At 38.4% G+C, this 16,658-nt stretch overlaps 1 protein-coding gene across 2 annotated transcripts in view; it reads left to right on the forward strand.

Annotated features, from left to right (window-relative positions):
• The window catches only part of pde8b (phosphodiesterase 8B), a 46,113-nt gene that overhangs the window by 18,949 nt on the left and 10,506 nt on the right, over nucleotides 1-16,658 (forward strand). For both annotated transcript variants that reach the window (XM_026173151.1, XM_026173152.1), the window contains exons 3-21: nucleotides 700-890; nucleotides 2,377-2,436; nucleotides 3,436-3,493; nucleotides 3,778-3,866; nucleotides 3,998-4,076; nucleotides 4,511-4,651; nucleotides 4,739-4,827; nucleotides 4,908-4,962; nucleotides 8,570-8,621; nucleotides 9,659-9,736; nucleotides 10,429-10,505; nucleotides 11,102-11,266; nucleotides 12,730-12,775; nucleotides 13,501-13,630; nucleotides 13,813-14,011; nucleotides 14,695-14,912; nucleotides 15,044-15,182; nucleotides 15,831-15,998; nucleotides 16,193-16,322. In XM_026173151.1, the coding sequence (XP_026028936.1) occupies nucleotides 700-890; nucleotides 2,377-2,436; nucleotides 3,436-3,493; nucleotides 3,778-3,866; nucleotides 3,998-4,076; nucleotides 4,511-4,651; nucleotides 4,739-4,827; nucleotides 4,908-4,962; nucleotides 8,570-8,621; nucleotides 9,659-9,736; nucleotides 10,429-10,505; nucleotides 11,102-11,266; nucleotides 12,730-12,775; nucleotides 13,501-13,630; nucleotides 13,813-14,011; nucleotides 14,695-14,912; nucleotides 15,044-15,182; nucleotides 15,831-15,998; nucleotides 16,193-16,322 (2,164 nt within the window). The remainder of the gene's footprint in view (nucleotides 1-699; nucleotides 891-2,376; nucleotides 2,437-3,435; nucleotides 3,494-3,777; nucleotides 3,867-3,997; nucleotides 4,077-4,510; nucleotides 4,652-4,738; nucleotides 4,828-4,907; nucleotides 4,963-8,569; nucleotides 8,622-9,658; nucleotides 9,737-10,428; nucleotides 10,506-11,101; nucleotides 11,267-12,729; nucleotides 12,776-13,500; nucleotides 13,631-13,812; nucleotides 14,012-14,694; nucleotides 14,913-15,043; nucleotides 15,183-15,830; nucleotides 15,999-16,192; nucleotides 16,323-16,658) is intronic.

Raw genomic sequence — 16,658 nt, forward strand, 5'->3', positions numbered from 1 at the left:
TGTTTCTGTTTTTTTAGCCGTTTCTCTATGTACTGTCATGTTTCGTAGCCTTGTAATATAATGATAATAAGATATAGATTGTTCTTAGCAAAAGACAAGAAACAACCAGGCTTGATTTCATAAAATTTGTTGACATTTTAAGCACAGGCAAAGGAAGGAGCTGTTTTTGGTTCCAGTAAGAATAACATTAGGCAGCGATCCTGATGCGAGCAGTATTTCGTGCTTTTTGGTTTCTTCATTAGGGTGGGGCCTCTCTGTTTGCCATTTGCATGTTCTACATGTTTCTTCCCACAGTCCAAAGATATGCATGGTAGATTAAGTGGTGATTTGGATTTAAAACGGTGGATTTGAGCGTAATAATTTTGCATTACGTCAACATAAGGCTGTTTAATTTTTCTTTCATGCAGCCAGTTACTTACTTACTCCATAAACAGTGCATTATGTTAATCTACAAAAAGGGAGGAGTGGATATAATTTAAGCCAGAATTTGTACCTGTTGCTATTCACTGATATATGTCAGTAGCCTCATTTGTCCTGTAACCTTGTGAAAAATGTAACCGGCACATAAAATGTTCTTGGTTTGCTGTCCTGAATAGTGTCCTGTCTGAGTAGTAGACAAAGTGAAATATCTATTTTATAATTATCCCAGCAATAGAAGTACTCTCTTACCCCCATGCCCATTTCCTTGTCTCTCTCCAGGTCTTGCTCGTGTTTGCAAAGGAGGACAGCCAAAGTGATGCCTTCTGGTGGGCCTGTGACCGCGCTGGTTTCAGGTGCAACATTGCACGGACGCCTGAGTCTGCTGTTGAATGTTTCCTAGACAAGCACCATGAGATAATAATCATTGATGGACGTCACTCACGCTATTTTGAGCCTGAAGCTGTTTGCCGGTGAGTGAAGTCTTTCTGACCAGAGTCACTGGTTCTATATTTTCTGTAATTTCTCTATTTTCACTTCAGTGAATGTTTTGAGAGTGTTTCCTCCCAGCAGCTGGGAGAAGACATTTTAGGAAGTAATTTGGTGTTGTATTACATATTTAAGAGTATATTGATACTTCTTTAATGTTTGGAAACCATCTCCTTAAACTGAAAAAGAAAAAAATACTAGCAAAGAAATGATTTAACCAAATCCATATCTTTTTGCACGTAATCATGTGCAATATATAGATCAAACTACATCAGTCAAAAGTTATAGCAAGGAGCAGTGAGTACTGAAGCTCCTATAGCTTTGGGACTCTGTTGTGAAGAACTGGTTGGTGCCATCTGGTGTTCACTGAAAGCAACACAGAAGTCTACAACTTGAAACCTGATGCTCCAAGTTATATTTACAGATTTCTTTATTCAGTTTTTCTCCAAAAGGAAGTACAAGATATTTGACTTCCCAAGTTATAGGAAGCCATAGTTGAGCAGGCACTAAAGTGAGTCTGCACTTTGCTGACATGAAATCAGCCAAAAGCCTGAAAAAGCTTTTTTTGCCCATTTGTCCAAAGTGGCCGTGGCTGTGCTGGCAGCTTTTCAAAAGTATATGCGCCTGCGAAATGATCCCGTTCACTCCCAGTCCTGTGCCAGATGTTAAATCCTTACTGCTCATAGAGTTGTGTGCATTTGTTTATTCATTTACTTATTTATTTACTGAGAACGACCTGTAGTCCTGTGTTCTGGATACATAAATAACATGACTTTCAGGTTTTCAAGTCAGCTTATTCTTTGTTTTAATAAATAAATCGAAGCTGGATGTTCCTTCGATTTTTTGGCATCTATTTAAAGAAAAACTTTATTCCATATTATTTTTAGCCAAGACAAGTGACTACTACTTATGTGTTTGATTTAGTTTTCCTCCAGACCTTTTAGTTATTGGCCTATAGTAAAAAACTGTGCCCATATATTTTCTTGTGATTTATTTTAAGTGCTTCGTTATTTCCTCAAGTAAGGGAACAGATCCATTTATCTCCCCTGTCTCCAGAATACCACAGTTTGGCAACTCCTCCCTGTTTCCTCCTTCGCTCCTTTCCTCAATGTGTTTTTTTTTTTTTTTTTTTGCCTTTTCCACCTCCCGTCCTTATCCACCATGAGGATCTCTTCCATAATCCATTCCTTCTGTTCCTGCTTTCATTCTCTAACACTGCATACTCATTCCTCCTCCACCTCCTGGCCCCTTTCCCTTACGCTTTGCCAGTGGCCTTGTGGCTTTGTGGCCAATCCTCTGAGGTACATGTTTGGTTTGGTGTTTCTGTGTAAAACGCAGAAATGTTCTGTCCTCCTTTTGAGGCAATGACATCAACCCCCAAATCTGTCCACATGTTTGTCCTGTACATGAGTCCAAGCCACTTTTCCTGAACTCCTGCTGACTTTGTATCTGTATTTGTGTTATTTTCAGGATGATCCGTGCCACAAAGCCCTCTGAAAACACAGTTATTCTAGCTGTTGTGCCACAAAAGTAAGTCTGAGTTAATCTTCTTTGTAAATTTTAATATTCTGTGTTAATAATTAATTAGAAAATTATTCACATAAGACTTTAAGGTCTTTAAGGCTCAACTTCAAAACAAACTTCAGATGTTTACAGTATCCCATTAGTATGGATGCCTTTGAATGGGGTAGTCTTTCAAAGGCATTTTATCTTACTATGTTGGGTTCATGTACAGCATTACACTTTTTTTTAACCATATTAAGCAACCATGAACTCTATCAGGTTCATTTTTTAACTAGACTTTTAATTTGAAAATCAGCACATCAACCGATTATTCCAACACTTTCCAAAAAAAAAGTTATTCCTCAAAATATTTTCATATATTTTTATATAATTCTCTTAAAATCTGCAAGGTCAACAGCAACCTGTCTACGGTTATGGTTGGATGGTGGATTTTATTTTAGTCACATGGTAAACAGACAAATTTTCAGTTGCGAGATGATGTTATAATTTAGTATTACTTTTTGATTTTAAGATTGTTTGTTCAAAATAGAAGAAATGTCTATTAAAAAAGGATGGGTATCAACCAAATGCAAGAACTTTTTTTTTTTCAATAATATGACTTTGCTGTTGAAAATCTTCTTGTCTCCTCACCCTCAACCCAGTCACGGCAGATGGCTCCGCCCCCCTGAGCCTGGTTCAGCCGGAGGCTTCTTCCTGTTAAAAGGGAGTTTTTTTTACCACTGTTGCCAAGTGCTTGCTCATAGGGGGTTGTCAGATTTTGGGGATTTTCTCTATATTATTGTAGAGTCTTTACCTTACATTGCAAACTCCATTGAAACAATTGTTATTTTCAATTGGTGCTGTTCATTTTGGATGCAATCACTCATATTAAAAAAAAGTTGACTGACTTTTGAGAGTTTAAACTGCACAGTTTTCCATTCATTGTTTGAGCAGACCACTCCAAGCATGATTTTGAAAAATGATTGTGGTTGCAGATGGTAATCATTCTTTTCTGTCACTGTATAGACCGTCTGACCAAGAAGAGCCATCTGTTCTTCCTCTCCTCTGCGCTGGATTTAGCAGAGTACGTCCAACAACTTTTGCCTGTGCTTGTGACTTTGTTTATATCAGATGCAGCCCTCAATGTGTTATGCTTGTTTCTCCTTGAGGCGTTTCATTGATCATCTAAAGGTTTTAAACACTTAAACAGCAGCGTGTTGCCAGTTTTGAAAGAGGCACTTATTGTCCATGTTTTTTAATGGTGTGAAAATGACGTTGGAGGTTTCAATACGATTTGCTACTGACTCATTCAATCTTTCCACCCCCTTTCTCTCCTTCAAATGTCACTTAACCTTGTTTGGCCTCCAGAGGTTTGTGGAGAACAACAGTGTGTCAGCATGCTATAATGAGCTCATACAGATGGAGCATGGAGAGGTGCGCTGCCAGTTCAAACTCAGGTACAAGTGGAGGGCAAAGACACATAGATCATATCATGCAATTATGTGAACATGCACAGACATATACTGTGTAAGTGTTCTTTGGTACTGACTTTCCTAATTCTTAGTCTGGTGGCTTTATTCATCCACAGGGCTTGTAATTCCATCTTCACTGCCTTGGAGCACTGCCAAGAAGCTGTGGAGATCACCAGTGAGGACCACATAATACAGGTAAACATATTACACACCTTCCAACGCAGCAAAAGCTTTTCTTTAAATCACAAAGCTAGTGATAGTCAGTATTTGTGTAATATCTGTGGCTTTCATCCTCAAGTAGTTAATCCAAAAAAACTGTGTATGACTTTAATACCTTTACATATAAACTGTGTCTCTCTTAGTTTTTGTCTTGGTCGCGGCAATTGTGAAATAAATAGAAACACAACAAAGCATCACATTTACAGATTTTACATACATTAACAACAATGTGCTACATAAAAAAGTCGAAGTCGAGTCACCGCAAAACAGCATGTACCTCCTTATAGACAGATTATCCTTTCCCCCTCTGTATGGGGAAGAGGTGATCAGGGAAATTTAGACATAAGAGGACAATAAGAAAAATATACAACTTTTTCCTTTAATCTAATAGTTTTGTGGTTATTTCACAGTACGTGAATCCAGCATTTGAACGGATGATGGGCTATCACAAAGGGGAATTGATCGGGAAAGAACTGACTGAACTTCCCAAGAGTGACAAGAACAGAGCTGATCTGCTGGACACCATCAACAACTGTATCAAAAAAGGAAAGGTCAGTCCTGTACCCATTCATCTCCATCCAACCTATCTGTGAGATCTGACAGCATTTCATACCCTGACTGGCCTGTCGTCTCTGAAGGAATGGCAGGGCATTTATTATGCCAGAAAGAAATCAGGGGACAGTATACAACAGCATGTGAGGATAACACCAGTCATCGGCCAAGGAGGGTAAGCCAAGTTAAACAAGCGAACGTTGTTAGTGTACAGCTCCTAGAAAGAAATCTCTGATTCCTGTCCTCTTCCCACAGGAAAATTCGACATTTTGTAGCCATCAAGAGACCGCATATTGACAACAACAATCAGGTTGGTGAAATGATCATCTGATCGTTTACTCTGAAAAGTTTCCTTCCACCCAAGGGAGGGACAATCATTTCCATCAGTTTGTCACTAACACTGCAAAAAAGAAATACCAATCTGAATTTTAGTATGAGTGAGGCATGGCTAATTCTTTAATAATACTGTACCTAGTGTAGAAGCTAATTGTACAAACCTTGGCAAAGGAGAGGTCATTATACAAGGAGTGAAACAGGAGCTTCGGCAATAACAACTAGAAGTTAAAGGTTTTAATCAAATATTTACTCATTCAGGTACTTAAGGATTCTAATGTGGGACTCTCTTTCTTTGCTTACTTGGGGTTTTGGTTGGGTTTTGCTATAGCCACATCTTTAAATGATTCGGTTCTAATATATTTATGTAGTGCCAAATCACAATAACAACCACCTATGAGCAAGCAATTGGCAACAGTGGGAAGAAAAACTCCCTTGTAACAGGAAGAAACCTCCCAACAGAACCAGACTCAGAAAGCGGCAGCTATCTGCCGCAACCAAGTTGGGGGTGAGGAGACAAGAACAATTTCAACAACAAAGTCATATTGTTGAAAAAAAAAAATCATATTCTTGTGTTTGGTTATTACCCATCCCTAAATGAAAAATATTCAGCTCCTACGTGCAGGTGCTTGTAGTTGAAAAAAGAAGAAGAAGAAGAAGAAGAAGAAGAAGAAAACGGGCAGCTACAAAATATTATTTGTGTTGTGGAGCTTAAACAAATGTCAAACTATCAGCAGCGCTAATGCTGCAGTGCTTTTTGGCCCAATCAAGTCTGGTGATGAAATATACCACTGAGTCCAAACTGCACTTAGTCACTGATTGCAAACTCTGCTGGCAGTTACATCTATATAAATGCGTCAAATGATCTGTAGGCTAAAGTGTCAGATTTACTTCAATACCTCAACAAAACATGTGGGCTCACAGGCTTCCAGCACTATTGAGCACCATGCACAGCTACTCTGAAGCAGGTGCCGCTACGCTCAGCTGGGTTCCCAGCCAATAACGTCATACTATGCTAAGCTACAGCTAAGCACCAGGATCTCCCACTAAGGCCTAAGGAAGGCGAGCAGCCAGGCACCAAGACTATTTATACCCTGGGCAAAGCTGCACAGGCACTAGGTTTAGCTCATTGCTCTCTTTCATCGTGTGTGCATAAGGTGAGTCAGCCACTGACATTTGACTGCCAAAGCCAAATGGCACTCATTCCTGCTTGTCGGGGCTGGGAATCCTTAGGCATGGCAGCGACTGATCCGATTCTAGTCATCCCCCACAACCTAAGATGTGCAGTGTCAAACTGGATGGTATTATCACAGTGTCATTTCTAGATTTTATTCATTTTTTACCACAAATTACCATAGAGAATTGATGCAAAGAAGCAACAAAGTTTTAGCATTTGATGGCTCTCTAGAACTAAATCATGACCCGAGGCATGTAGTACATCTTCACTGAGATTATCTATTTGACAACCCAAGGCCACAAAGGCCATTTCAGGATACCATTTATGTGACATTGGATACCCGCTTAAGATCTTTTCCTCTGAGCACTTAAAGCCCCACATTACTCCTCATCTTTTCCCACCCAGATGTTTGGCTGTAGACCATGGTTTCCGTTTCATTGTGTTGTTTAGTTAGCACTCCAGACTTACAGCAGGTTTTGGGTCAGTTTTGTTTGTCTTTCCCCTCATTATAATCTCAACTATTACAAGCTTTAGCCAAGCCAATTTAAAAGATGTTTAGATGTCTGCTTGTGCTTTGCAGCCCAAGAAGAACATTAAATTGTAGCCAGTTAAATCTGGAAACTTTGCATGTCATTAGACATGTTTACACTGTCTTAATCCTATTTACTCAGTATGAGACACACTCAATGCCTAATACTTTATACCCCCTTTGCTTAAAGTTTTAAGCAAAGGGGGTATAAAGAAAGACCAACTAGCCAATTCTATGAGATTGAAATGGATTTTAAAAATGACATGTAGCTGAAGTGTTCAAGGGATAGTTTTCATTGCTCCATAGCGAAATTACACGTTCCTAAATATGTAAAAATGATTTACAGTTATAGACAGTGTTTGTATACATGCATAAATGATTGCATAAACATGCAGGTTGCGCTGTCAGCAAGTTGCATAGGTGCAGTGAGTCACTGGGTAAGGAAAATCTTCTTAACCTGATTAGAGGCTCTACCCATCCGAAGAACCTGAGTGTGACTAACAGGATGTACCATGCAAATTGTTACCTATATAAATATGCTGTATTAAATATATGCATGCAAACACACATATATATTGAGAGAGAGGCAGACACAGCAAACAAGTTTAAAATACACAAAAGCTCATAGCCATGAGTTCTGCCTTTCCAAACATTTGTGAAAGAATGGGGCATTCTAAAAGGTTCACTGAATCACGTGTAGTAGTTACTGTAATAGAATGTGACAATGGTACTGGGTCAGTTCTTGAAATTCCTTCCTTCCTAGATATTCCATAATCAACCTTAAGAGACATTATTGCAAAGTGGAAACATTTGGGAACCACAGCACCTGAGCCACAAAGTAGCAGACCATGTAAAGTTGCTGAGTGCAAAGAAGTGCACAGCGAAAAAAAGTTTTCCATCGGTGTGCAGACTTCAGACTCCTTTAACATCAGCATGAAAACCGTGTACCAAGAGCTTCAGGGCATGAGCAGGGAACTCCCACACGTGACCTTAGCACAAAAAAGAAAATAACAGAATAAGCTGCTTAGCATTGGCAGAGGACATTTTGCAAGTTCTTAATGGGCACAACCCACGTAATCAACTCTGTTGCTCCACCCACAGATGTGTTTTACTTACAAGGAAATAAAATTTATTCCCAAGAAGCACTCTTACAATAAAGACATAATCCACCAAACACAAATTTCTTAACTTTTTAAAAAATAAATGAATCTATGATTTAGTGCATTGAAATGTATGTTACCATTAGCTTGACTCATAAGAATTGTATAAATATCACTATATAAAGAATCAAACGCAATTAGCATACTGCTGGTGTCACTGCGCTTGAGCCTATAGTGTGTGTTAACATGCTAAGTAGTTACTAGTTTTTAGTCTTTGAATTAAGAAGTGCTATGGCACTGATACAGAGACAGGGTGGGTTTATATTTATTAAGATCTTGTCCTGCAGACATACATTTTATGATATGCCATTTTTATACTACATAAATCCATTCTGATCAAACACGTTGGTAACACACTGGATCACTTTGCAGGCTATCCACTTTACTTACTTAACGACTTTAATACTGTATTCATAGTCATACTGAATTCTCCAGTCATACATAGGTTGTATTCACAATGCTCTGTTATAGTAATACAAACCTGTATATTCCTTGCAGTTCCTTTGCCTAAATCAATCATTTTTATAGACTGCTATATCTTAACAATGATACAGAAGGCTGAAATAAGATTGGAACAAATTCTTAAAATATACAGAATGTTAAAATAAATCCAGCATTTTGCTTTAGCCCCAAATGCGTCTGATTATATCCATCACAGTAAATGCATATCCACAGTGCACACCTAAATTTTAATCATCTCTTGCTCTCTGTCCACCAGCTCCACAAGTTCAACAAGGAGGAGAGATACAGCGGGGAAAATTCTCACTCAGGTATCTTACAACATTTTTTTTTCTTTCACAGTTCCTTTATCTCTTAATTGCAGAGGTGTATTTTATGGTTCTCGCAAGTAGAACTAATAGATAAATATAGAATGATATGGAATTATTTTCGGATAGGCTCCATTTGGAGAAGGTAAATTATAGAGTTCATCCACAATGGTCTGACAATGAGAAAATAGGATGGATCATCTCAAACTGGTTTCTTGAATATGACAGCGGGCTGTACTCAAATGCATAAGGCATTGTAACCTTGGTTCTCTGAGTGAGAGAATGTCACATATTCTGAGTGGAGAGATAGTCTCGATATGATAGAGAACTCCCGTTTCACCGCATCCCAAAGGTGTTCTGTAACCAACCGTTTTACATCATGGATGTGTAGCCAACAAACATAAAGCAAATGCATGTGGAGCAGAATTTTTGAGGACTGTTTTCTGCACCTTGTCGAATCTTTGTCACAAAGAATTAAAGCAGTTCTGAAGGAAAAAGGGGATCCTACCCAGTACTAGTAAAGTGTATCTAGTAAAGTGGCTGTTAAGTGTATTAAATTAAATTAAATCAAATCAAGCAGCTAAAGCAAAAGTATTATCTATGCAGAATATATAAATGACACTGTTGGTTTAATAATTTTTGGTTCATTAATGTGTATTTCATTTTAATGTTGCACATGTAGATGACTTATTAACTGCTGGGTAACCTTATTTCCAGTATTTAAGACTGCAGACTGTTACGTAGCTTTAGCTTTAAAATAAATGTGATGGAGTATAAAGTAAAACACTGTAAATGCAATGGAGTTGAAGCAGAATGCTGAATAACAGTGAACTTTAAACAAGCTACAAGTACATTAAAACTGTACTCGAGCTAAGTCCTTGAGTAAATCTACTTTGTTAAATTCCGCTGTCCTATCCATGCTCTCTTTAAATGTCAGTGGATATTGTAAGGGGGTCACCAAAGTAAACAAGTCCACGTTTGTTATTATTCTCAAAGATGAAATTACTTGATCGTATTACATGCATTACTTCCATCCGCAGAGTGCTATTCTCTACGACACCGAGACAGAAGAAAAGATTCGATGGACGACCGATCGGTGAGCTCCCGTAGTAGTGACGGTAAGGATATTTAAAATGTGTTTTACGTTTTTGAGCCTCTGTTTAAATTGGTACAACTCTAGTTTGCGCCACTCCAAAAGCACAACCAGACATCTAAACATATTTTCAATTGGCTTGGCTAAAGCTGATAACAGTTAAGATTATAATGAGGAGAAGATAAACAAAACAGGCCCCAATCCTGATGTACGGCAAGTGTGGAGCGCTAACTAAACAACACAATGTAACGGGAGCCATGGTCTACAGCTAAATATCTGAAGAAGATGTTTGAACACAAAACAACCGTAGTAGATTGAACATAATAAAAAAAATGTGAATAAAGCAAAGGAGAACACAAAATAGGAGTGGGTAAAGAAAGAATGAAGGAATGATTGGAGATAGCGAATGAGAGAGTGAGTCAGACTGTGTTATGGTAGGTGCTTGAACTAAAGAGATCGTACAGAGAGATGTTGAGGGCTGATAACATGCATACCTCCCTCTTCCACTCACTTTGACGCAGCTGCTATTTTAAGTTATCTCAGCTGCATGCTGCTTCTCCTCTGCTCACCCTCAAAATATTTTCTCTTGCTCTTTTTTTATGTCTTTCATTCATGAGCATTTTGATGAAAGCCAAAATCGTGTTATTATTACTGATAATCCACAAGCCATAATATAGTGATCACAATACCAATACCATAATGTTTTCTACATTGCAGCTCCCAGTTTACAAAATCGAAGATACTCTTCTGTGGCCAGGATTCATTCTATGACCATTGAGGCTCCAATAACAAAGGTATGCTGCTTTAAGCAGTGGAGTTAATCATTTACAGTAAAATAAACCTTAAATGTACCAAAGCAAATGCTATGTAAAAATGACCAGAAGTCACAACTTGCACTGTGTTTTTATCCTTCGATGCCAGAGACAATATGTTTGTGGGTTGTCTGTCCAGCCCTCAGCATGTACGTTCATCCATCTGTTTTGGGTTTTTTTTTTTTTCATTACAAGAAGTCACAATGACTCAACAAAGAACTTAGAAGAATTAACCTGTTAAAGGTCACTGAAGCTCCGAAAACACTTTTTTTTCTTGGTTATAACTCTTTAAATTTCATACTCTTTTGATGACAGCATTGTACACAAATAAAATGAAACATCCATTTGTGAAAAAGTAAAATAGTGGCATTTTATTTCCAAAGTCAGCTTTATTGTGACTTCATAATGTTTTTCACTGTTGTGGCTGTTGTCCAAGTAACTCAGGAACAAACTGGAAGTGTTTGGACACATTTATAATATCTAACATATCAAGCATTTAGTAGCTTGAGGGACCACCTTTCACAGCAATAACAGGAAGTGCTAACTGCTAACTGGCTACTCTTTTCCCTCATTCCCAGGTAATAAACATCATCAATGCAGCTCAGGAGAGCAGTCCAGTAACGGTAGCCGAAGCTCTGGACCGTGTGTTGGAGATCCTGAGGACCACTGAGCTCTACTCCCCTCAGCTTGCCTCCAAAGAAGATGACCCACACACAAGCGACCTGGTTGGCGGGCTTATGAGTGTAAGAATTAGTTAGTATACGTACTTAAACATTGGTTCGTAAGTTGAGATGCCTGAAACACTTTATAAGGAGACATAAGAAACAGGCTGTTTTTAATCACAGTGTAAAACTGTTACCTCATGCATATAAAATATAAAAAGGTATTTTCATTCAGCCGAGAAATGTTTGCCTTCAGCAATCACGCTTGTGTTTTTGTACTGCCAACAGTTTTTATTTAATTTGAATTTGTTGAATAAGCCCAACTATGAGGTGAGTCACTGCACGCATACATTTCTGTTTTGAAAGCAAGTTTTAGGTTCCAGCAGCAATATTATAGACCGCTGATGCAGTCTATCAGTCAAATTGTTTAATGTATGATTTTTCTCCGCAGTATAGATCTGCTGTGTTTTCTAGTAACTACCAAAAGTACATCAATTCAGTGACAATGTGATGGTAAAGGAGATACCAGCTCTACTTTTCTCCTCCTATTGTTATGGTTCAGGCTCATCCTTCAGGCTCATCTTGTATTCATCTCTCCAAAGAAGTTTTTTCAAAACAGGCTCTTTCTGACAAAGTCTTATCTGGCCTTCATGTTCTTGAAAGTAACCAATGGTTTGCACCTTGTTGTAAACACTGTATGTCCGTTTATGAAGGCGTCTCTTGCTTAAAGACTTTGAGTCTTGACAAAAGTCTTCTTGTCAAGAGGTTTGTCTTAACCAAGAACATAATTCTTTAATTATCCCCTTTAGTTGTCTTTCAGTGTTGCTGTGCATTCATTCTTTTAAAAAATATACCAGATTGTTGATTTGGCCACATCAAAATCTCTCTGATGGGTTTATTTTAGTTCCACTGCTTAATTATGGCCTCCTTCACTTGCATCAATATCTCTGTGGACCTTATAGTTAAGAGTTCCAGTGCAAAGACACCAAATGCAAGTTCAACACTCAAAATCAGCTTCAGAAAGTGCCTTTCTGATGATGGGGTACTGTATATAAAAATATCTAAACTAAACAGTTAATGCAGTACTTTTAAACTCCATTGGTTAAAGCGCTGCACTGAATTACAATAATTGAAACACACTTTTAATGGTATACAGAGGCACAACTACAAAAGAAACTCTGCAAAATAAAGTTTTAAAAAGCTTTCTCTCCTTGGAAGTTTTACTTGTTTCACCATCTCTGTGGGGAGTGGCTCACTTTTGGAAGCAGACTCGAGTGGTCAGTTAGAGAACGGCAGTTTTCTTGTCTTCCATGTTGGGTTTATTTTGATGCTTAGTTAATCCACCAACTCTCCCCAATAAATGCATCTTTCACTCCAGTTTGTTGCACTGTGTGTGCAAGTTGAAATATTGAGCAAGGCTGCCACATTATTTGTTTTGGGGTTCTAATGGAATAGTCAGATGTTAAGAATAATAGGCTCACTGTCTGTCTCAAGAAACAAAATCATTTTCAAAAAATCATTTTCTTCATTTTTTTCCCCTCCAGGATGGGCTGCGCAGACTCTCTGGGAATGAATATGTTTTCTGCAAAAGTAAGTTTTAATGCACTGTAATATCAATGGCAACAAAGAAAAAGAAACAGAGGAATACAGTGGGTACTATTGCACACTGGTGTGTTTTCATGAGTGAATATCCACAACAAGGGGGTGAAAAATCAATATATATTGCACAATAATCCTGTGCATTATGTAAATATTTCAATGTATGTATAAATATATTGGCAACACCGGGGCAATAACTTCATAGTAGCTAGCTGTTAATGAAGCATTAGGTTAAAAACATGTGGGACTAGAGATATGTTTGGGTGTTGCCTTTTGGGTGTTGAATGTGGTCTGTTGTCTTGATGGAATCTCTTGAATAAATATTAAGTTTGAAGTTGTTGTTGGCAGGATGAAAGAGTCGCAATGTTCTTGTAACATTGTAGAGTGTGTATTTTTCCATCTCAGTTTATTACATAACCCCATTATAATGACTACAGTCACAAGAGCACTTAACTGAGAGATGACCCAAAGCAAGAGTCAATTTTCTGAGATATGGTCTAATTTGTCATTATGTTGAAAGCTGTGTCTTTGTAAGTGTAACTGCAACACCACCGGTGCTCCTTCACTTCTCTAAATAATTTTATTGCACACTGTATTGCTACCACAGTCTTTACATTTTCAGAACAACTATTGGTATAAATATTACAGAGCCAACACAGGTACAATAGTTCGTTGGTCTTTTTATGGTGACATTTTTATGTGTGTGTGTCTATTAGACATGAGTCAGAGCCAGCTGGCTATCCCAGTCACTTTGAATGATGTTCCTCCAAACATCGCTGAGATGCTGAATGATGAGGAGTGCTGGGAATTCAACATCCTGGAGCTGGAGGCAGCTACACACAAAAGGTACAAAGATGATTTAATCCAGAGAGTCCAAACAATATCAAATTCCTTGGATTCGAAAAAGCTACGTATGCTTATTGGCTTCAATTCATTTCGTTATCCAGTAGTGATCTGTTTTGCTGCATTTTTCTTACTTTAACCTGTTCCACGCATATTCATCCAGTCCTTTGTGTGATCCCCTGCAGACCACTGACATACCTAGGCCTGAAGATTTGCACAAGTTTTGGAGTGTGTGAGTTCTTAAACTGCTCGGAGGCTACACTGCGCTCCTGGCTGCAGCTCATTGAGGCCAGCTACCACTCCTCTAACTCCTACCACAATTCCACACACGCTGCAGATGTGCTGCACGCTACAGCCTACTTCCTACGCAAAGAGAGAGTCAAGGTTAGAAGAAAAGCACACATATAAACTGAGTGAGCGGAACATGAGAATGATAAATCTAAAACAGGAGATACTAAATAATATATACACATTTAATGAATTGTATATTTTGGTTTATTAAGGAAAATATACCAAAAATATACCCAAAAAAACATGTTATGCTAATAACAAAAAAATGTAATGATACTGTTGATAGAAGATGTTGTTTGCTTGTGCAGATTATTTAAAAAAAAACTCTAGATATGTTTGCATACCAGCATTTATTAAAAGGAACACAAGCAAAAGATCTGAATACGATTCATTGTACAATCCCAATTCCAAAAAAGCTGGGATACACATACAGATTAACTGGAATAGGACTGGGCGTCTCTGTTCACGGCACCCCTTGTGTTCTAAAACCAGATAAGCAGCAGAAAATGATGGTGGATGGATTTAAATTCACTTTTTTATTTTATTTGCAATTGCAACTGAAAAAAGCCTCATATAGCATCGTGCAATACAGATATAGTATTCATTATGAAGATTAAATAAAATCCATCCATCCATCATTTTCTGCTACTGGCTTTGGAACACGAGGGGAGCAATCTAAACAGAGATGCCAGGACCTATTCCAGCAAGTTCTTGCATCCATATATGCAGAGCAGTCCAGTACTGATGTGGCCTTTTGTTTCCACTGTTTTCTTCAGAGCAGTCTGGACCAGCTGGATGAGGTGGCAGCACTGATAGCAGCAGCAGTCCACGATGTGGACCACCCAGGCAGGACCAACTCCTTCTTGTGTAATGCAGGTAGTGAACTGGCCATACTCTACAATGACACGGCCGTTCTGGAGAGCCACCACGCAGCCCTCGCCTTCCAGCTCACTGTCCGTGACAGCAAGAGCAACATTTTCAAGAACATCGACAGGTCAGTAGAAGCAGCACACCTGCTTTTTTTTTCTTTTTGTTTTCTTCTTAGTCACAGCTGATTTACATTAGCATGCAGCAACAATGCAGAATGTGAATAGATGCTGATTTTATTTTACCCTTTGCATACAGGACTCAGTTCCGAACGCTGCGACAGGCCATCATAGACATGGTGCTGGCCACAGAGATGACCAGACACTTTGAACACGTCAGCAAATTTGTGAATAGTATCAACAAGCCAATGGCTGCCATAGAGGAGACCAGCACGAGTGTAAGTGTCAGATAGCTTCAGAGACACTCAGTAAGAGCAAATAATAAGGTGTATACATTTTGGAAAAATACTGAATGTAATAAACTTTTTAAAAGAAAGAATTATTAATTGTTGTAATTAATTGTTTTATCTCGACTATTATATATGTGTTAACCCCATAAAGCCTGAAATATGAACTCATTGTAGCCAGAATGTTCTAATCTTTGAAACTGGAGTGTTTATTGAAGGACAAGAAATGAAATATCAATTTTAAATTTGATTAGTTTTAATTTGTATCATTCTTTTGCTGCAAAAACTCCCAAAACCTCATGCATTGAATACTGGAGGGGGAAACTGTGACTGAGATTAAAATTTGATTAACTGCTCAGCAGTAGTTTGCTTAGTCTGCCGAAGGATGAAGGCCTGGGGAGAAAAAGAGCAACACTTCCTGTTTGGTTTACTTTTCTTTTTCTTTTTTTTTTTTGCAAACAATACAAATGGTTCCACATTAGCTCTTTCCAGGAAACGTTCCAGGAAGTTATTAGAAATCAGAGTTACAAAACAGATATGTGATGAGACTATATGTCTCAGTATATGTGTTTGTGTGTCTTATGTCCTTCATTTTTCTGGATGTCCCAGATGGTTATATCTGCTGTGTCTTTCCCACAGAGCGTGAACAGTGACTGTGAGGGTCAGGCCAACATCAGAAACTCTCCAGAGAATCGTCTGCTGATAAAGAGGATGCTGATCAAGTGTGCAGATGTGGCAAACCCCTGCAGACCACTCGAGCTCTGCATCGAGTGGGCTGGACGGATCTCTGAGGAGTACTTTGCACAGGTGTGGGAGCATCAGTAAAACAGCTTAGTTTAATAGCGGGTTTAAAGCTTAGAACAGAATCATTACTGTGAAGATAGTTAACTGTTCATTTAATTTTATTTGTTTTTGCTTAATCACTTTGCATACTTTATTAGATAAATGGCCTCCTGCCGTCTAAGCTCCCTGTTTATTGAATTATGTGTGTTTCCCTGCAGACAGATGAGGAGAAGAGACAAGGGCTGCCAGTGGTGATGCCCGTTTTCGACAGGAACACCTGCAGTGTCCCCAAATCTCAGATTTCCTTCATAGACTACTTCATCACTGATATGTTTGACGCCTGGGATGGTAAGAGCAAAAAATTCAACTGTGTTCTGTGTTTCTCTCTCAGGGGTGGTTTTCCACACAGTCTTCTTAGTCATTTTCTTCTTTGTTTCCATTTCAATAGAGTGGAGTATTATATTTACACACATATTAAGTCTGACTGTGCAGCTAAAAGGTCAGGATCATAAATCATAGATTGGGACTTGCTGCTTAACAAGTTTAAATGTTTACTTTCACAGAACAAAAGTAACTGTTGTTCTATAAGAAGCCATTTGCTTGCTAAGGATTCCTCTAATGCTTTCACTCAGACCATTTCCCAAATGATCTTTCACATCTTTTCTCTTGAAGTGATAATTGTTT

Source organism: Astatotilapia calliptera, chromosome 7 (genome assembly GCF_900246225.1).
Source record: "Astatotilapia calliptera chromosome 7, fAstCal1.2, whole genome shotgun sequence".
NCBI classification, from domain to species: Eukaryota; Metazoa; Chordata; class Actinopteri; order Cichliformes; family Cichlidae; genus Astatotilapia; species Astatotilapia calliptera.